Here is a 22,046-nt window from a genome sequence, read left to right as displayed (position 1 = left end):
GAAAAAGAGACTAACTGCGAGAGAACGGAAAAATGCGAGACCGAGCGGCGCAGCCGCGAGACCTTTTGAAACCTGACATGAATTTCTTAATTTGAGTCTTGTTTCTCGCCGATTCTACTACCAAAAAGGGTAGCAGCCAATCAGCGACCGCATTGCTCACCACGCCGTGCCGTCGCATCTAATGAATACGCATAAGATTTAGTATGCATGTCGGCGGCTCGCTCATCCGTAGCTGCCTGCATTGCCAGCGCAGCGTTGACAAGTTCTCATTAGCATACCAACTGAGATCTGACTCATGAATATATAATTAATTCATATTCGCCTTCGTCGGGAAGCGGTAGGGAAAAGAAAAAAAAAAAAACAAACACCCAGGTTTCAAAAGGCCTCGTGGCTGCGCCACTCGGTCTCGCGTTCACCCGTTTCTCGCGGTGCCCGGTGTGGCGAGTTAGTCTCAATCTTCAGCCACGAGGCCTTGTCAAAAGGCTAGGATAAAAGGCCGGAAGAGCGCGGCGTCTACACGGATAAGGCCTGATGAACGCGGCGTCTACACGGACAAACACGGCATCTATACGGATCAACACGGCAGCTACACGGCAGCCACACGGACCACCCCGGATTGCTCTGCCAACACGGCAATCCCCGGATGACGCCGGATGTTTTTGACCTCCAAAAGTTGCCGTGTTGGCCTCCCGGATGTCCCCGGATCTACAGGGACACGGATGTCCAAGGATGTCCAACTCCAAGGCGTCAACAAAAATCTCTCCCCGGCCGGATCGCCCCGGATCAGATCCGGGGAGGTCCGGGGTGATCCGGGATGTCTATGTGACAGGGAAATTACGGATCGAATGTCCACATCGCTGGAAGGGGGCCGGGGAGGGGATATTCATTGCGTCAAGACGTCCAAACTGAGGATTGAAAGGCGGTAGACAAGATTACTGGACGGCAACCTTATTAAAGCATAGCTATTGTAGAAAACGAAAACTGGTGGTCATACCACGAGACCGACACCCACGAGTCATCCAACCCACGAGTTCGACATTGAAAATAAGGTCCATGAGCTTGGCAGTAGGCCTAGGTACAAACAGCATACTTAATGTGTCGGTGTCGTGGGTCTTGCTTTCTTAGTGGCGGTCTCGTTAGCTTTGTTTTCTTAGTGTCGAACTCATGGGCTGTATGATTTGGGGGCTGCATAACTCGAGGGCTTTATGACTCACAAGCTGTATGACTTGTGGCCTGTATGATTCGTGGGTGTCGAACTTGTGACATGCACCCGAGAACTCTGATACACATTCATAAAGCCCTTAATCGTATCTGTCTGTAAGTCCCTAAACCATACATACATCTAATCAAAGGTGATGTGATAACTGGGGAACTCTATGGCTGTGTTATTGTCGAGTACGAGCCGTCCACGTTAGTAGGGCACTGTAGGGAGTTTTCGCAAGCACGACGCAGTCGGGAGTTGAGCGTGCTGTGTGCAAAATTTGCTTCTATTCATGATCACATCCGAGAAACGTCCCGTCCTGGGGAAAACGAGTACGGTACTTGGCCAAAATAGCCTTCGGTCCCGATGCTGGGCTGGAGTGAGCCAGCCAGCCAGTCAGCCAGCCAGCCAACCAGCCAATCAGCGATCTTGTCCCCACGCCTCCGTCCTGTACAGGAAAGTGAAACTGCTTAGATATGGGACGGGAGTGCGAGTACGGGGACTGTCACAGCTGATTGCTTCCGCGTATTCTCGTCTTCCCGTCGTGTATTGAAAACTCTCTAGTATTGTATAAAAAAAAAACAAAAAACGCTCTTGATCATGCGCGCCTTACCTGAACAATACATCTAGTTAAGGGCGACGTGATGACTTTGAGGAACTCGACTGTCGTGTTTGTCTCGTGGAAATTGAAACTCTCGACCACGGCTTTCGTCATCACCTCCAGGTAACTCGTGGCCATTTCGACGGGCAGGAGGACGACCACGGTCATGCAGTTGAAGAGATCGTGGACGGCGGCCCCACTGAAGGCCCGGCGGAATTCGTCTTGTTCTTTAACCTGACAGAACAATTGAAAAGTTCACAGTCTCTAAAATCATCATGAAGTATACATATTCATCCCGATTTATTTATCCGTGAACTTCCTATAAGCAACTTTAGAAGGAATATTAAGGAAACGTGTACTTAATCTCGCAGGGCTAAATTGTTGACTGTTTTGAAACAAGGAGAATGAGGCTTTTGTTTGTTGTTTTTGTTGTAGCCGTCGTCGTTCTTGCTGTCTCAACCATGATTAAAATATATCAGAGAACTGATTCCTTTACTTACACGGATATAATTTTTGCGAACTTTCAAACTGGACAATAAGAAAAATAGAGTTGGGTCAGGAAGTAAGGAATTCATAACTTGCTGGGGAATTTCATAAACAAGGGGATTACCTAGTAGAGTGCTTCATATTTACAGATGTGTAATAGATTTCGGTGGAATTATGTTCTATTCAGACATAAATATTGTGAATTACATCATTTCAAAATGAACGTCATTGTCCTGTCAATGTTTCTTCCTTTGAAGGTCTAGTAATTTGAATATCTACTCAAGTTGAGTCATGACGGGATATGTTTGACATTATTTTGAAGTATTGTTGTCTGTTTACAATTTTTAACAAAAATCAACTTTATCAAGTAATGCATCGATGGGTCTGTATCTATTTAGTTGTCTGTACGATAACCATACTGTTAAAAACGAAATTTCAGTAAGAAAGAGGACTGATCCACCGCTTTAGTGGAATCGGAAATGAAAAATAATGATTCATGGTCGGTGTCAACCGTTCTCTTGTCAGAGAGAAATCTTAGAAAGATAAGTCGCCTTATTGAAGACTTGAGTTCAGCATGTGATTAGTGTAGGATGACGTTGGCAACGAGGCCACACGCCCTTGTCTGAACAATTCTTTTTGTTAGGTGACCCTATGGCTTCGTTTCATGGGGATTTTACAACTGAGATTCCTGCTGAGAATCTTCATCTTGCTTGAGTGTTTGTTTAGTTTGTTGTTCGTTTTTCAAAGAAAATTGAATTCGTCCTCTAGATTAGATAAGCACGTGTCTTATAAAGTAAAACAAATTGATAAGCGGATACTTCTTTCCTTATGTTCATAACCAATTTACAACATGTACAAGATGCCAGTTAATTTGTTAATGTCATCATTAACGATAAAGTAAAGATGTTCAAAAGCAACATTCTACACAAAAGATGTGACTTCACCTGTGCATTATAGTTCTTCGACGAGCATTTTAAGTTGTAACAGTAGTTGATTATGTTGGTGTATATGCATATAATAGGCTAATGATAGCAAATAAATGCACTGAAAGCAAAACTGTCTTATCAATAACAAAAAGAAGACACAGGCCGCTTACAGCATATACTGGACTTAGGTGTCCAGACTTGGTTTTCAGTGGCGCTGCGCTAGGCAAAATATGAAAACAAATCTTTAATGACCTACATGAAGATTGTGATAGTGCATGCATTTCAATCCCCTACAGGTATTCCGATGTTTGATACAAAAAAAAAAGAAAGAAAGCTGAAGATATATTTTGGTTCTGCGTGAACGGTGGTCATATTTTCTAATTTTGCACTTGCAAAATATTTTAAGTTACATTATGAGTCAGCCACCAAATGTAAGAAAAATTTTAATCAGACGTTAGGTTAACGGGTCATTCAACGAGCCATGCGGCCTACGAGCTTGACATTGAAAAAGGTCCATGAGCCTTACAGTCCACGTGTTATACAGCCCATGAGCTCGACGCAAGGTAAATAAGGCCAACGAGTCCGACCCTAGGGAAAAAAGGCCCATGAGACCGACAGCGCGTATACATTATGGCCCGTGATGTAATGACTGTCGGACTCGTGGGCCTTGTTTGCGTACTGTCGAGCTCTTGGGCTATATGTTTCGTGGGTGTCGGACTCGGAACGAGCACCCAATATTTCCTAGGTTTGCGTTTGCAAAATACCTTGAGCTACATTAGTCATCCATCAATTATTAACTGATTAATACAGGAGCGATTTGAATCAGACATTTTAGCGTGGTTTCATTTCCAACTGCCTACTTTACCATTGGTAATAGGAATAAGAACCTATCGTATGATGGGGTCGCATGTTATTATGCTATTAAGATTGATGCAACAAGGCAGTCCGTTGATCCTGGATGTATTACTTTGTTACCAAGTGGGTTTCGAAAGGACCCCGTAGCGTGGGGATTCATGGGTTGTCATATTGTTGTCTGTTGTTTGATGTAATTCATACGTTTTTCATGTGATGCATTATAATTTAGCCTTCGGGCTACTACTTTGCATGTTTGTTTCAATAAACCATTATTAATCAATCAATCAATATCGAATCGATTTTCATTCGCTACCGGCAACCGGGTTACATTCGAAAACCATGAATAGCACCCGTCAAAAAAAAATATATATATGTTTCAGTTTTCAATTTCAGCTTGTTCTATTTCTCCAATGTACAAATTAAATCAATACGACAAAATCAATAAATTTTCTCATCAAAACAAAACACAGGAATGCTCAAATGAAAAAGCTATAATTACGAGTTTGGGCCTAAATACATTAAAATGCCATCGTATCTGAAGGTATACTGGTGGAGGAGACCGTTATCGATAAGTATTAGCTTGACTGGGATAAAGGCATTTTGTTTGACTGGAATAATATCAAGCTTTAGTTCTACGACGCGAACACTAGGATATTAGGCAAAAAAAAAAGGGGGGGGGGGGAGAGAAAAATAGTGTTCTACACGTGCAGGAGACAGCTGATTCAGTTATTGTCCAACCAGAAAGGAGGCATTGTCTGATCTGATAATGATTATAAGATATTTAAGAGAACGCATCCAAACTGTACGCAATTCATTACAAGTATTCTGAAATATATCAGAGCCGAACTATTATAGCTTTCCCACTCCTTGAATCCTCATGCTACCGAGTCTTTCACAAAACACAAAAACAAAAACGTGCGCTTACGATACGAATCTTTATTACGCTTTCCACCATTAACGAACATAAAACGTTAAGCTAAATAAAGAAATGATAAAAACAAACAAATCACCAAACAAAGGAACAACTAGAAAAATCACTCGGAGAACACATACCTCCGCCAAGCAGCCCATTTTTTTTTCCACCCATACACGCCCAATTTCCCAATGATGAAAAAAAAAGTCTTGTGTAAACTTACCTCATCAGCTGCCTGCTGCGCGGCGCCTCGAGCAGAGCAAGCGCTTTAGTGCGAGTATGCAAATACGCGCAGCTTGAACTCCCAAGTTTATTGACCCTATTTGTCAAAAGATAAAGAAACTCCTTCAAAACTTCATTTAGATTTCCGGATCACTTCCAAAATTTAATAATCTGTTCCATGTGTCAAGTTATATATCAGCTCTTCCTGATAGTTTCATCCAAATCCATTCACAACCAGCCGACACCTTTTTGAGTTTATATTTTGCGGACAGACAGACAGAAAGACATGCAAACAAACAAACAAACAAACAAAAAATCAACGCCGACCAAAAAGAAAAAAAAAATCACCTCCTTGGCGAAGGTAATAGTCTGACTGAATAGGAGCTTTAGATCTGTTCTGCGCGTGCGCAAGACCACTTATCAAAATCTATATAGCGTCGTCTAAGTTTTCACGACGGTTCTGGGCCATAAATAGCGTCGGTTCAGAGATTTACTGGAGAAAAATTCCACACGCAACGAACGACATAATATGGGAGGGGGTATTTTACTTTTTATAGGCTGCGTCTAAAGCTACTTTGCAACACGACGCAGGGAGGGAGAGAGGAGAACGGTCAACGTAACCGTCGTCTTAGCGTTCGCGCCGCAGATCAAACAAAAGCTCTCTAAAATGTCGCAGAGAAACTGATGCCAGAGTCGCTCCCGGTATAGCCACGCCCTCCAAGTTTGACCCGCCCTGCCCTGCACACTACAGCGTCTGACTACGATCTCGGTCATCCAACTTCTATTTGAAAGGCCCAACAGGAGCATTAACCTACATGTACTTGCATAAAAATACGATCAGCATGTAGAGCGAGAGAAAATTTGATGAGATTGGAAAATAGATTTATTGATTCTTCGCTTTGTTTGGACTATGTCGGCCGAGCGATCAGTCAGGAAAATCAGTGCAAGAGAACATTTTTCATCAATGCAGTCATGTTTTATGCAGACTTTGAAATAAAGGATTTTTTTTTTTTTTTTTTGGGCTGGATATTGAATTATCTTATTATTTTTGTTATCATTCACCGTCTCCACCTCCCATCAAAGGTCATTCGTGACTGTGTGTGCGTGTGCGTGTGTGTGTGTACGTGCGTGTGTGTGTGCGTGTGTGTGTGTGTGTGTGTGTGTGTGTGTGTGTGTGTGTGTGTGTGTGTGTGTGTGTGTGTGTGTGTGTGTGTGTGTTTGTGTCTGTGTGTGTGCCTGTGCCTGTGTACGAGGGGCTTTATCAATGCATTAATGGATTGATAATTTATAGGCCTCATGTTAAATAATACCAGTCAGATGAAGAAAATCCCAAGGAAGAAAATATAAGTTTTGAACCAGTGATTTTGCTGCACACACTTGCTTTGTTGGATTCCGGCTTTCGCGTTGGCTAATGACCTACAATGAAAAACAATAAGTGTTTACTGGAACTCGGCAATCGAAAAACACTATAGAAATGACAAGGCGAGACTTGTGTCTATCTCAATCACTCCATGGCACAATCCTATTCCTCTCATGGTATTTTCAGTGAAAATTTTCACGCGAAAATCATCTTTAAACATGTCAAAGGAAACTGAGACAGATTCTGAACAACTATGTTCAACTTCGTGCTTTTCAGTCACTCACCTGGCCAAAAGCTACCAGAGTGTTCGTAATGGCGGTCCCGATGTTAGTTCCCATAATGATAGGGATAGCGTGTCCCACAGTCACTGTAAGTTGGACAAATCGACATTTGGTAAGTTATCAACGACTGAAGTACGGATTCATGAGACATAAAGGGGGAAAAAGTATTAAACTTTATCAAAACTCACCAGCTAAAGCCAAAACCACACTTCACTCGTAGACATGGTGGAGCAGCAAGCCGCTATACTAACCAATTTTCTCTTCTTTTCTTTGTTTGTTTGTTGTGGTGGTTTGTTATTTTGGATGCGATTGTAATACGGAGGACCTGCTAAATTCTGAAACAATGCAACTAAAGTGTGAATAAATGCTGTTATATTTACTTTCAAGTAAGAATCACTTCCTGTTTCTACAGAACGTAAGACCACTAGACGCTTACGATATAACATAATTTAATGATGCCATATCTAATACCAAAATATGATATCGTATTTTCAAATTTCATTTGTTTTGCGTCATAGATCACCCGCATCTGGGCTACAGACTGCATGCTGTTTTATCACTTCGAAAGCTCACCAATGAAATGATGATTATTAATGAAATAATAATTATAGTAGATGATAGTACCTGTGTCAAATGTTATTCAAAGATAGGTTAGATAAGAAGATTACGTAAACTAAACATTTCCGAAAAACAAAACCGACAAACAACAGATAAACGTCAAAAGAAAATCTGCTATACTAATGATAATCTTAAACTTAACCTATCACTAGGAATATAAGTAGAGTGACTATTATAAGCCCACAATCGTAATTTCCAGTGAATATGGCACTATACCGAGTTTTTGTTACTTGTACTCTTTAAAGTTAGCTCCTTGAAACTCTTTCCTTTGCTTCTGAAGTAGGAAAGGTATATCATTAGTTATTTTTGCCAACATTATTGTACTAATCAGTATACATTTCACTTATTTCTATTCAACTGGCCTGTCGAGTTTACTTTTATAATTGTCTTGTTGGCCGTTTGAATTCTTTTGTGTGTTTATTTTTTTTTTTAAGGATGAGAAGCCACACAGAAATTTGGTATCACTGTCTTTCCTATGTTTGACTTGCTTTAGAAAGTATATTGTGGGAAATTGTTTCTGTATGTTTGATTGTTTATTTACAGACACGAGCCGACACCATGGCGACGACCACGGAGGTTGACGTGCTCGAGCTCTGCACCAGCACGGTGACGAGCACGCCAATCATCAGTCCACACAGGGGGTTGACCAGGAGGTCGTTGTTGGCGATGACGGCGCCGGCGGCCGCACCGCCGATCAGACTGAATCCAAGCGAAAGAATGTCGAGGGAACAGACGAAGAGGTAGAGGAAGGCAAGCAAGAGGCACCAGCGGACCACGACCCAAAAAATGATTCGAAGCTTCTCGTGGCAGCTGGCAGCTGGGTTAGAATATAAAGCGAAACAAGAGAAACTGTGATAGTATGCTGCAAGAATATGCCATCATTTTGACTTTTGTGTTACCCATGTTTGGAAATGAAAATAAAACAGGAATGAATGAATAAATCAATCAATCAGTCAATCAAATGGAATTCAAATTCAAAAGAATAATATAGTAGTAATGTCAGTAATGAATATTTTACCCAAAATGGTAGCAATGGTAGAAAAATCACAAATGGAAACAGAACAAGGGATGCCATTCAAAGGGATTATTTATTCAACTGTAACAGTTGAAAATACTTTTAATCGTCAATAACCTGCAGTATTCTATAAGTCAGCATTATCGGCATTACTTTGGTGTTCTTCCAGTTTGGGTAGAATTGCATCTCTTTGTACAATAAGCTCCCAAACATTCATAGGTGTTATTTGAATAAATGACACATTTTACTAACATATTCTATTTTTCGTCTTAACCTTACAAGACAAGGATGGATAATGCAGGTTGATATGTCTAGGGTGGTGTTTGGTATGACAGCGGACAACTTGAAGGTTAAGATAATTTCACAATATTACTAAGGTCCTTTCTTTTCTGTCTTGTTTTGTTTTTTGTTTTGTTTTGTTTTTGTTAACGGTGTAAAAATGTTAAAACAGAAATCCATAGAACAAGATGATATTTGGCGTTATTATGCGCGCATTACATATGCCGTCAAAATAGTGTTTCAGAATATTAGGTGTGTCTGTGTGCGTGTGTGTATGTGTGTAGGTGCGTGTGTGCGGAGGTATGTCAAGGGCAAAATTTTTAAGTCAATAAAATGTGCAGACAGTCGCCACGGAATGGCACTGGATTTTGTCTGGACCTGTGTCGTGCCGAAGAAACATCACATGCAAGCGCATGTCCGTGACTCTTAATCAAACAGGGAAATTATAAATCGACATTGCGACGTCATCCATATTTGCCTACGAACAGGAATTCAACGTAATCATCGCATGTAAGAATAAAAATTGCGTGTGAAAAGAAATGGTGCAAGAATCAGGTGTCACACGAGTGACACACAGATACGGCCTGCACACGACGCGGCAAGTGAATATGCAAGGTCATCAACAATATTCTGTAATCACTTCAATTTTTATCTAATACCGTTGAAAATTATCTTTGCGCTATAGGGGCCTACAGTTCGCATGGATGTTTGCCATTAGTGTACAGCTTGCAATATTGTTGCAGTATTACCTTTAGTTTGACATACTCAACCAAATTAATGGTTGCCTAGTACTGGTTGTAACACTACTACTGGTATTTGCAAAGATTGCAACTTGCAGTACCCAATTTCAAGCCCTTTTGTGGAACGGACCTCGGGCTGTTAAAGCAAATGTCCCGCGGGATTAGCTATGAGAATGCATGTGTTCTTTTCATTGCCATCATCTTACATTGCTTAAAGCGTCCTTCAGTCACGTACGGCTATCATAGGGACATAAAACTTCATGACGCCGGTTGATCAACGCAAGTGCGCAGAACATTGGGACTTGCTCATACCACGAACTTAAAAAACGAACCATGATTGGTGCCTTTCTGATCCAAAGACGTATAATGACCTTATGGGCTCCACTAGGAGTGATGATAAAACATATTCACAAACACAAGCATTTACTGGCAGACGTTCAATTCATTTTTGTTTTGATAATAAATGAATTTTCAATTCATGCCCGTGTCGCAAACGCACACACACACACACGCACACACACACACACACCACAAATGTATGCACACATTACACAACACTGTCTTTATCTCATAGATAATTGGCATATATTCCAGTTCGTACAAATGCACATTGCCATGCGTTATCAAACGTTTACAGCCATGTACAGCCGCTTTCCCTTCTTCACTTCTTCTTAATCCTCAAAGGGCTACGCAGTCTATCAATTTACCTCTAAATTTGACACGGGGTTTCCTTTTTGCCCGTGATGTGACCTCCACTGGATCTAGAGCTGCTAGTTTTCCTCCTCCTTCATTTGAGACCCCGCGGTATTCGTTTTCTCGATTCTGCTCTCGGACTTCGAAATCACCGGCGTCAACCTCCGCCTCGAAGTCGGAGTGGTCTTCTCCGTCGATTTTTCTCGTCTTCGATGCACCGTTGAACCACCTAAAGGAATCGTCATCGCAGTCTCCCTCATCGAACACCGGGTTGACTACGCCGTCATCCTTTTGTCGGCGAATTTCGTCAGAAACGATGAAGACGGACGATATCTGATGGCGACCTCCACTTCCATTTGCTGTTAAATCCATATTGACCTTATTGATCTCGGATACCGGGACTCCTGCAGTGACAACGAAAAGAGACAAAAAAATGGTGGAGGAATTAGACAGTCATGATGCTGAAATATTGTTCAAAACAAAACAAAAACAAAACAAATAAAACCTAGAAAGCCTTTTAAGCTTTGTTCGACAGCAGAATGGATCAAATGCCTAGCTTAAAAGCCTAGCATCTACGTGCACATTTCATATGAGTGAGGAAAATGAAGACTTCTATGTCAAGCTTTCATGAAGTCATGCAATGTCTTCACAGCTTGGTTTGATTTTGTTTGTTGTTGTTTCATAGAGAGAGAGAGAGAGGGAAATATTTTTTTTTACTCAACTTTTATGTGGATTCTAATTCAATATAGACGTATCCTAACCCGTTGAGGACGGTTTGATTTTGCTACAACACGCGTTTCCCATAGATACTTGCCCGAGTATACTCGAGACTCGTCCTCAACGGGCTAATGACGCACATGGTAAGCATGTCAGAGAAGTTCTACGGTTCTTAATCTTCTTCTTCTTCTTCTTGTTTTCAAACGGAAAATTATCCAGAATGAAAGTAGAGATTATCAATTGACGTCAGAAGAACTCAACGACTCTTACTTTGTTTCGAAAACATGCTACTAAAAGAAATGAAAAAGACTTAATTATCTCAAACTGCACGCTGTACTTTAACTGCTGCGAAAGTCAGGTCTATTCTTTTTGACTTTGAATTCTTCCAATGCCTTCATGCAATGCAAAGTGTGTGTGTGTGTGTGTGTGTGTGTTTTTCTTTTTTGTTCTTCATCATTCGTTCAATTTTTTCTTGGTTCTATTCTATTTCCATATTCTTGTAACGCAGGGTGATTCAGTGAAACAAGTGTTGTTACCAATTAAAATGCTATTAGGGACAAATTGTGCGATAGTTCTGAATGGCTTCTGCTATGGAAAGATTCTTTGTTTATTAGGCCTACACAAAAAAAGGACCAAAAAACAAAAAGCCTCTAAAACACTCACCAGTGATGGATATTGTAACTTTGATTGTTGAATTATTACAAAATGCACAAATCATGTTTCTGTTTATATATATATATATATATATATATATATATATATATATATATATACATATATATATATATATATATATATATATATATACACACATATATATATATATATATATATATATACACACATATATATATATATATATATATATATATACACATATATATATATATATATATATATATATATATATATATATATATACACATATATATATATATATATATATATATATATATATATATATATTGTTTAATAAAGGGATATGACATGAAATATGGATAACTAATTCTTTTTGAGATTACGGGTGAAAAAGAATAGCCTGGCTCACAGGGAACTGTTTTTTTGTCTCATGACGGCAGTAATTAAGTTTTCTTCCTGTAATTCCAAGCAGAAGTGAAAAGTCTTTTTCGTATCGTATCAATGATCCAAAAGAAACATATATATATATATATATATATATATATATATATATATATAAGATTATAAAGATGTTTTGTGTTTTTTTTTACCTTTGTTGCTATTATGAAAAAGTGATACCTGAAACTGGGTTAAACAAAACAAAATCGACCTGCGAAAGGGGTATAAGTAAGTGTATCTTCAGACGTCAAACTTATTCTTGTCAGAATGAAAATCCTGATTATTATAATATTCTAAAGCATCAAAAATTGAATTGCGAAATAAGCCAGTCATTATCACCTTTTTGTATGACGACAAAATCAAATGAATGTGCCCCACGCACCCAAATCTTCAAACAACTTAACAGGTTTCAAATGCATAAGGACCTTTTCATACAGTGGCATTAGGTATTGTTTTATCGGGCAAAGTAATCAAAACTGTCAATGCTCAGCAAAGACAAATGTGCGCAATATTTATTTTCTTTTTACGTCATCATCCTATACAGAGGTTAAGGAAAAAATAACAGCTTAAAATCTTTCATTTTTTTTTTTTTACATTGCAAAATATCCAATGTGAATGAAAACAAAATGATGCAGCCGACAGATTGCAAACAGTCTGCGAAAAGGCGGCGACAAAGTCATCAGTCCTTAATGGTGCGTCAACATTGGTCATGGTGTAATTCTGATCTTGAAATATATTGAACATGGAAGCCAACACAACTTTTAAACCTGATATCCTTAGACAGTTAGAATTACCTGACTATAGAATTTACGATACAAAAATCATCCAGATTAACATCAATCATAATATAACATTATATAATACGATGTAACATAATACAATTAAAATGTGATGTAATAATTATAATATAATATGGTCGTATAACATGCTTTATCATTATCAAAACAAAAAAAAAATGAAATAATACGACGCCACTTTAATATTAGACTTGAAAAGAGTCACTATCTTGACATTTCTTCCATCTGTATAAAATAAATGAAATTCTTCAATTTCCCACAAAATAAATATTGCATTGTGATTGTTACAAAACCTTTAACCTTTAATGATTTTGAGAATCAAGGCAAAGTAAATTCTTATATCCTGAAGAAATATCTGAGGACTAAGATGACCAGCTTGAAAATATATCGTTGTCTCTACACTTGATTTGATTTTAACCCGTATTTGCAATAATTATTCTGCACAATTCTTCAGAAAAGCATCAGACTTTAGACTTAAATAATTATATTATATAGCGAAATAATGTATTATGCAACCATTTGAAATAACAGTATCATGACTGCATCTTTCTCTCTTTCTTTCTTTCACTGATAGCTGTCTTACTATATTCTTCCCTGAATGGAAGCATGCATTGATTTTATGCCGTTGCGTTTAATTGGTTAATTGAAGAATAGAATGTCTTAAGAATTAAATTAGATGACGTCCTTTCGATATATTTTCATCTTTCTTTTTCAACCCGATGAGACTGTGAGAGTGGAAACGCGCGCACGAGAGGGAGAGAGAATCATTATGACAATAATCATTATACTCTCCTGAGATAGTCGAAAATCATCATAATCAAAATAGTGAAAGAAGAAAAGCATTCAAATAATTTATACGAAACGGAGGGACTACACATCCCTTTCTAAATACACAAACTTATACGCACACACACACACGCACACACACACACACACAAACGCACACACCCATCAACAAGCACAAATAATATGTTTCACATTGTGGTAGTTCATGTAAACAACTAACTAAATACCTTAACACGACACGCTCTCTCCTCTTCAATTCAATGTTGCCCATGCATACAACATTACAAAAAACCCACAAGAACAACAATAACAACAGTATGCTGCTTGATTTACTCCTGTATGAAAGGCCTTTGATCGCGGATAAAATGAATCATTCAGAAGTATTTCTCACGACAGTGAATTCCTAAAACAATGCATCACTGCAAACCACTCTCACAGTCAGAACTAAAGGGAAACTTACCTTTTTCGTTCATTCATCACAGGGAAAACACAGAATCAAGGAGAATTGACTTTTACAAAATTACGGAGCGTTTTGAATGATAGCCCATTGATGGTTAAACAGAAATTGTGTCGATGAATTCTAGAGAACAAACATTTTGTTGAAACAGTCATTGACGACAGGCTGTAGAGGCATAAAACTGTGACGTACAACTTAAAGAGGAACACCATAGTCTTGATTTTCTTTTTTCGACTGATCCAACTCGAACACTCCCAATGCAGGTGCATCTGGATATGTGCAGTTGTGATTGGTGTTGAATACGGCAGCTTCTTTACGTGTTAGAGTCTTTTTCTTTGGTGAAGATGTTGTTCAGTAGTCCAATATACCAACTGTTCCACCGCCGTATGCAGGGAGGCAGATTGGCTTATATCAATTTGGGTATGCGGGCATTTTGGAGGCGGTCCTTCTTTGTTAAACAGTCGATTCACTGAAAGAAACGGTGCCAGTTTGGGCGTGTGGGTCCCATGTGTGTGCGTGACTGTGTGTTTGTGTGTGTGTGTGTGTGTGTGTGTGTGTGTGCGTGTGTGTGTGTGTGTGTGTGCGTGCGTGCGTGTACGTATTCCTATTCACCTACATCATTTTCATGGAAATTTATAGTTTTCTTCGTAGCATTGTACAGTTTAGCAGCAAAAGAAAAATCCAGTATACACATGAAACAATGTTTCATTGGAAAGAAAAGAATATAATTATCTCCTCACTCATCCATGTCATCACAGAATAGATTGTCATGAGAGACAGCAGAAATCCTTTCTGTGACGAGAAGGTTTCCCATGATCAAATTGTTTTTTTTCAGCTGTTCGCTCTCTTTCTCTTAAACGATAACTACTCAAGCTATTAAGGAAATTGCATGTTCGTGGCCTGCGATATTCTGAGAAGTCCCCCAAACTCTTATACAGCATGTACAGGGCTGAATGAGCTCTCACAGGTAATGAGTAAATATTTGTAATTAGATGTCAGCAATTTATTCTTGTCGCGACTGCAGACGCCATTGTAACAGCCATCCGCCTGTTGCTTCTTGTCCAATTTTTCCAACGAATCAGATTTAATACCTCACCAAGCATTCATCATTACCTCTGCATGGACGAATGTGCCAACTGACGTTCTACTTTTTAGAATTACTCGGAAACCTATCACCGGAATATAAATTACTGCAACATCACCACAACTGTGCGCCTTTCCACTAAGCTACCTCGGTGGAAAACTACATGAGACAGCATATTAACACGGTGCCTTGCTAAACATCTGCTTTAGTTGTTAAACTTTTCTAGATTGAACAACAAATCCCCAAAGCCCATTTCTGTTTGCTTCGGATTATAAGGGGGGGGGGGTGAGAAAGACACTACAACAACATTAGATAAAAAAAAAATTACATAGCTAAAGAACCCTTTAATTGTGAATGTATAAGATGTTATGATCTCTAGGCTGTTCGTACAAGATTGGTAATGAATTTCTTTCATGCCATCAAACGTAATACATGTAGCGCTTAGAAATATTATATTAAGCGCTTTATAAATGTTATGTATTATTATTATTATTATAGTACAGATAGTCCAAGATCGATAGCCAAGTTAATTTAGCTTTGTAATATTTCCTTCTTGTTATCATTATTGTTATTATCATTATTTTTTTTTTTTGGAAGAAGAAGACATACAACACAAAACCAAATTCAAAACTGAAAATAATTCATCATTACAATAACACAAAAATACTTAAACACTGGATGCACCTGACCAGGTTGTCAGGCATTTTGCAAAGTAAACTGAGTAACTGTAGTTCACGGAAAGTCCTAACCTACATGTTACAGGTGCATCCAGTGTTGTTGATTTATACGACATGGATAATCATATTCATACCTTTACCCTTTAAATATCCCTTATATGAAACAAATACAAATTATGTCAAAATAAAGCCTTCAATATTTCACGAATGGTGAATCACAAACGATGAAGACAACAAGTTTTATCAATTTAATCTTTGTATTTTTATGATTGGGTAAGTGTTACTTTGAACAGATGGGGACTGTTGATTCTTTTATGCCAGCGTGGCGTTTAATGGAAATCCATCTCAGTCTTTTGTAAGTCCACGCTACCAGTGATCTGGTTCAGTAACGTAGTGCGTCTGCCTCCAGATGCAAAGGACCCGGGTTCGATTCCCGAGTCCAGGGAGGTGCTGAGCAATGTTGTGTGTGTAATCTTACCGTCCCTTCTAGCAAGAGGCAAAACACCCTGTCCCTCGGATAGGACATAAAATGGAAGTTCCGTGTGTGAGAGAATCACAACACCTGCAGGTAAAATATCCCTTTTCATTCTTTCGACTCTGTTTCTAGGAGTTAATATAAACGAAGACTTATCATGGCAAAAACATATCGAGTGTGTCTCTTCCTCAATGAGGAAAACAATTGGAATATTTAGAAATAAACAACTTGTGCCTAGACAAACCTTACAATTATCATATAACACCCTTATCCTTCCGCGTATGTCTTATGGACTAGAAGGTTGGGGATGTACATACCATTCATATCTTCAATCTATATTTTTGTTACAAAAGAAATTAGTGCGTGCAATCTGTTTCAAATGACCTTGACAGCATACTGGTCCTTTATCAATTTCATAGCTTAAAAATGCTAGATGTTTATAGAGTATTCCAATTTGTAATTGGAACTGTAATGTTTGACCAAATCAAACATACTTTAACGCACGATGTCTCCGATTATTGTCTTAAAATCGAGCATGATTCTGATTTAAAAAATATGAATTATAAACCAACAAAAAAAAAAAACAGATCTAAAACTGATAAACACTCCATGTCATATGCGGGCAGTATAATTTGGAGAGGATTTCCATATGATGTAAAAAAGATGAACACAAAACCCAGCGCTTTTCGGAAATCATTACGAAAGTATCTCTTATCCTGTAAATACGTACATATAACATTGCTTCGGTGAATATTGTAAATACGCTACAAATAATCTATATCATTGAAAGGACTGGCCTCGACTGTATAGCCTGTACGCTATTGCCCGTTCTTCTTCTTTTTTTTTCGCCAAAACTGTACTTTAATTATTGACTGTTTTGACTTCATTTCATTCATTTCATTTCATTTCATTTCATTTCATTTCATTTCATTTCATTTCATTTCATTTCATTTCATTTCATTTCATTTCATTTCATTTCATTTCATTCATTGCAAAGAGCAGGCGGCATAACCTGGTAAAAGTGGTCTTGCCTCACACGAACAAATATTAAGTGAGTTACTTAGTAGTGTATTTGCTAAGAAGATAAGTACTTTTGAGGACATTGTATTTGGAAGCGATTTTTTTTTTTTTTACACCATCATGATTTTTCATTGATTTTCCATTCAGACTACTGCCTTGAAGAAACTGGAAATTATCTTTGCAGATGTATATGATTACATGTTAAAAGGACGGTTTCGAAACAGATAAATAAAAATTAGTTCAATGGTAATCGCAGTAAAAGTTGTATAGTGGTAATATAAATCATACACTTGGACTTGATGTGGGAGTTTTAAACGCCGTGGTGACAACACCGAGTTGGCTACAATTACCCACCATGGCATGCAAAACTTTGACCTTGGTAATGTGAGGAAAGCATTAACAGTACAATGTGTACTCTTCATTATACTGTCAACAAGACCAGTCAGTCAGTGGGAATGAATGAGGAAAGGAATCTGCACACTGATATGACGAGGATAGCTTATGGGTCCACGCTATGAACATCTTTAAGATAAGGAGCAGCGTATAAACATGCTTGTTGACGTGCATCTTATCGGATTACGGGTTAATCACATTCATTTCATGTTCATTTTTTATTTCAACACGGTAATGAAAAGGAAACTTGCTCAGCCATCGGCTGTTATTCTGCAAGTCCGTGCATGTATACATTATAACAGAACGAAACATTATCAAAATGGAATGTCCCTTGAAATTATTAGATTAATACATTCCATGTTTCCTTTTCCAGACCTTATGTAAGCTGCCTTTCAGCCTAATTCGATAACTTCCTTCCCTCACACTTGGTTATAAAAAGATGCCTTGGGACAGATTCATTCAACATAATTTTGATTATCGCATATCTACATCTTGTTGTCTTGCACATGGTCTGGCTGAGCTAAAATACTGGATTCGACTGTCAGTGTACAAATCCTTTAATTCAACCAAGTGATAATGAATGTTTTTCTTGATCGGATGAACTACTCATGCTTTTAGTAGAGGCGACTGTATGCTATGAATACAGACTACATTGAAATTAGTAAGAATTAAAACATATAGAAACAAACAAAGGTAAATAAATTAAACAACTTATAACAGTAGGCACAAAAAAAAAAATGGGGGAAACACATAAAAAAATTGGGAGAAAACATCTACTGACTGTTATTCTCATATCCTGTCTACAATGGAGAGACATGTTCATTTTACAGCGTCAAAGGTACCTTCTATTATTATTATTATTCAATGTTATAGGTTATTATCTTTCAGTGTAACATAATGTCGGGGTCATCCATAGGACACCAAGTAAACGGGTGACGTTCATTATTCCGAAGATTCGTAATTTCTAAAATGAAATGAGCTGCACTTTTTCAAAGGTTCGTTCATCCAAAAATGAAATATCAAATAAACTTTGTTCGTAATTAAAAAAGAAGAAAATAAATAAAGAAAATAAGGTGCTTACTACAAACTATATACGAAACTTCGGAATATCGAACTGTATTCAACATAAAGAACATGGCAAAATGATATGCCTAAGAGGAAACAAAGAAATTTACTTAATAAACTTTGATCCATGTTTAAGTGACCCAAGTAACGTTCAGTTTTCAATACTGCAGCATGTGGTGTCATCACCTTCCTCCGTCTCCACCGGCCACCACCGCTCCCAGTGGCAACGTATATCTAAATGACTGAGTATGAGTTTGACAGGTTGAGCACACAGCGCGCGGGAAGCGTTCCTAGCAACCACCCCTGGACATCCATTTTTAGGCATGTTTAGGTGAATACAACTGGGAAACCCATTCATCATTGATCATTTGATTTGAGTTACCGTTAACCACGAGGTATTCAATTTTAGAAAATGTTTGCAGAGGGGTGTCGGGTGTTTCTAGACCATTGGAAATTTATTTGAAGAAAAAAATCTCAACAGAGGTTTGAGGATAGGAAAAAAAAATATTTTGTAAATGTATACAGACGGAGATTTACATCAGGTTCCTGAAAAACGGATGACAAATAAGTTCGTACAGTGGAAGCCACTATTTACGGAATTCACAATGGACTTTTCTCAATGTATATCTTTCATAGGTACATTAATTTAGGCATGATATCCACAGGCTCGTCGTTTTACTGTCCGGCACACGCACATACACTCCCTTATAGGAATGATTTTATGTCACATCACATCATCTCATGAAATCATGAATTAACGATGATGCAGAACTGTGAGAATAGAGGCATTAATCGTGATCAGCCGGTAATATTTTATATCCTCAGCGTTCGGTAGTGATGCTGAAAAAAGAGGGGCAAGGACAACGAAACCTCGTGTCCTGGATGTGACGATATGAAGAGAAATATCAGCTGTGTTGTTGTTGGTGGTGGTGGCGTTGGTGGTGTTGTTTTTATGTTTGTTCGCTTCGTGCTGCAGCTTGTGCATGCAAAGGAACAATGCAGATGCCTGAAACTTTCAGGTTCAAGCAGTGAAGGTTCTTGGTATACTATTGCGGTCAGATCTAAAATGGGATGACCAGGTGAATAATATGCTTGCCCAGGCCAACAGAAGATTGTACATGCTCAGGTCACTTAAACAATTCAAACTTAGATGGAAAGACCTCCTCACAGTTTACAAGGGGTACGTTAGACCAGTGGTTGAGTATGCCTGTCCAGTTTGGCATCCCGGCCTCACTACCAAACAACGAAACCAGCTAGAAAGGATTCAAAAAAGAGCCCTCAGAGTCGTGCTTGGACATTTATATGAGACATATGATAATGCCCTGCAAATAACCAATCTCCAACCCCTCTATGAAAGAAGAACGGATTTATGCAGTCAGTTCGCAAAATCATTGTTAAAATCACCACATTTTCGAGAATGGCCGCTCCTAGACAAAACCCATACACTAGCTCCGTGAGGAGAGCCGTCACATTCACTGGTATCAGATGCAGAACTAACAGGTACAAGAAAAGCCCCATACCATTCCTAGTGGATCTAATGAACAAATGGTAATGTACAGGTATGTGCATTGATGCACATTGTATGCTGAGTTTTAAAGTTGCAGTTTCTTGTGTATATATTATTTACATGTCATTTTGTTTTTGTATATTTGAAATTAGTAACGTTTTGTGATTTTACTACACAACTCATGTCAGGTTTACTCCCGTCTGATGGTATAGCGCATGATTTTCATGAAACACAATGCGTTTACAAACTTGTATTAGATATCAGACTTTTTTGGGGTGGGGGCTTGTGTCATTGGGCCAGAGTCTAAAGGTTAACGGTTAAGAGAATAGGAAGGAAGCAAGTTATGTTTCTGAAATTTTCAATACACGCATGTATGGTGTAAAGATTTGGTGAAAGGTCAAGGCTCAACTATTTAATGTTGGAATCATATCATCACTACTGTTGTTGCATAATAATGTTCAGACTCGCTTAGTGTATTTATATTTGTATATATTTTGACAATCAAAGAACTGGTACGAAGATTGAATAATTTGAAGTATTTAAATGCAGAAGTTTATATAGAAATATGTTTGTTAGTATTTGTCCTTCAACTGAAGTGCAATATATGTGCTTACATCTGTATGTCCATTTTGTTTGAATTGTCTTGTTTTTATATTTATCCAGACGCATACAGCTTTTTTCCCTTTGTTTCCTTCCTTTCCCCCTCTACTCACTCCTCTTCTCCTTTATCCTTACATTCCTCCTGCTCTCTCTTTGTGCCTCCCTTTTCTTCTCCCCCAGCCTTTGTTTTCTTTGTTCTCCTGTCTCCCCCTCACTCTGTTCCTGTCTCAGCCTCACACTACATGTAGCATCTTCTATCTCTCAACATTCCTCATTCCACGTCTCCTCCCTTATCCTTCTATACCCTTTTCATTAGCTTAAAGGGTTGTGATACGTCACTAATGGAGGAAATAAGATACATGTATGTAAAACGGTTTTTTTTTTCACTCAACTCTGTTTTTGTTCCAATATACAAGTAATTTATATACTGAATCTACTTCCACTACTGATGTACCGATGATTTGTTTTGTTGTTGTCGTAATGGTTGTATTTTGTTCGTGTGTTGTATACAAATGTATGTAAGTTATTTTGTCTCACTGTATTTTTATCGATGTAAATCAGACACAATTCAGCCGTTCGGCTGCGAAGTTTGATCAATAAACCATTCCATACCATACCATTCATCGCTTCACGGCATATTATAATATACCCAGGGACGACTAATCTGACAGGCTTTTGTAGATTATCAATAGCTTGCTTACATCAACCATGAACACCACCCGCCACCATACAGCTTCTGGGAAAATTTTAAGTGCAATCACAGGGAAGTTCTGTGGTGGGCGACGTCTGCAAAGTACTGTATTGTGCGCTATAAGCATATCCGGTTCCAATCGGTTTCAATCTTTCCCGTATTCCTTTCATGCAGGAGAAAACTAGATCTATATAATCACAGGAATGTCCTGACTATTCGAAAGAGCATCCGTTGGAAGTGAAGAATTTGACAGCAAAAATGAGTTAACTGATTTTTTTTTTTTGTCATGTTGAGTTATTTGCGATTAAACCTGCGCAAAAACTCAAGAAAACATCAGGAGAATATGGAATATTCTTAATCATAACTTCAAAAATATTCCATTTTATGCTAAAGGGGAAGTACAGATGAAAGGCTTTCGTTTTGCATTATAGAACTGGTAGATAGAATCCTGCAATCTCATTGGTCGAGATCCATGTATCATTTTCTTCTTTTGTTTACTGGCATCACGTT

General features: G+C 38.4%; 1 protein-coding gene across 1 annotated transcript in view; it reads right to left on the bottom strand.

Annotated features, from left to right (window-relative positions):
- The window catches only part of LOC140233807 (sodium-dependent phosphate transport protein 2A-like), a 23,363-nt gene extending 4,300 nt beyond the window's left edge, over positions 1–19,063 (bottom strand). The window contains exons 1-5 of the mRNA XM_072313901.1: positions 18,925–19,063; positions 10,205–10,594; positions 8,005–8,280; positions 6,849–6,931; positions 1,815–2,036 (exon numbers count right to left, since the gene is read on the bottom strand). Coding sequence (XP_072170002.1) covers positions 1,815–2,036; positions 6,849–6,931; positions 8,005–8,280; positions 10,205–10,594; positions 18,925–19,063 — 1,110 coding nt within the window. The remainder of the gene's footprint in view (positions 1–1,814; positions 2,037–6,848; positions 6,932–8,004; positions 8,281–10,204; positions 10,595–18,924) is intronic.
- Between the last annotated feature and the right edge of the window lie 2,983 nt (positions 19,064–22,046).

This window comes from Diadema setosum, chromosome 10, assembly GCF_964275005.1.
Source record: "Diadema setosum chromosome 10, eeDiaSeto1, whole genome shotgun sequence".
Taxonomy (NCBI): Eukaryota; Metazoa; Echinodermata; class Echinoidea; order Diadematoida; family Diadematidae; genus Diadema; species Diadema setosum.
The sequence above is the reverse complement of the archived record's forward strand: the minus strand, read 5'-3'. Positions and strand labels throughout refer to the sequence as shown.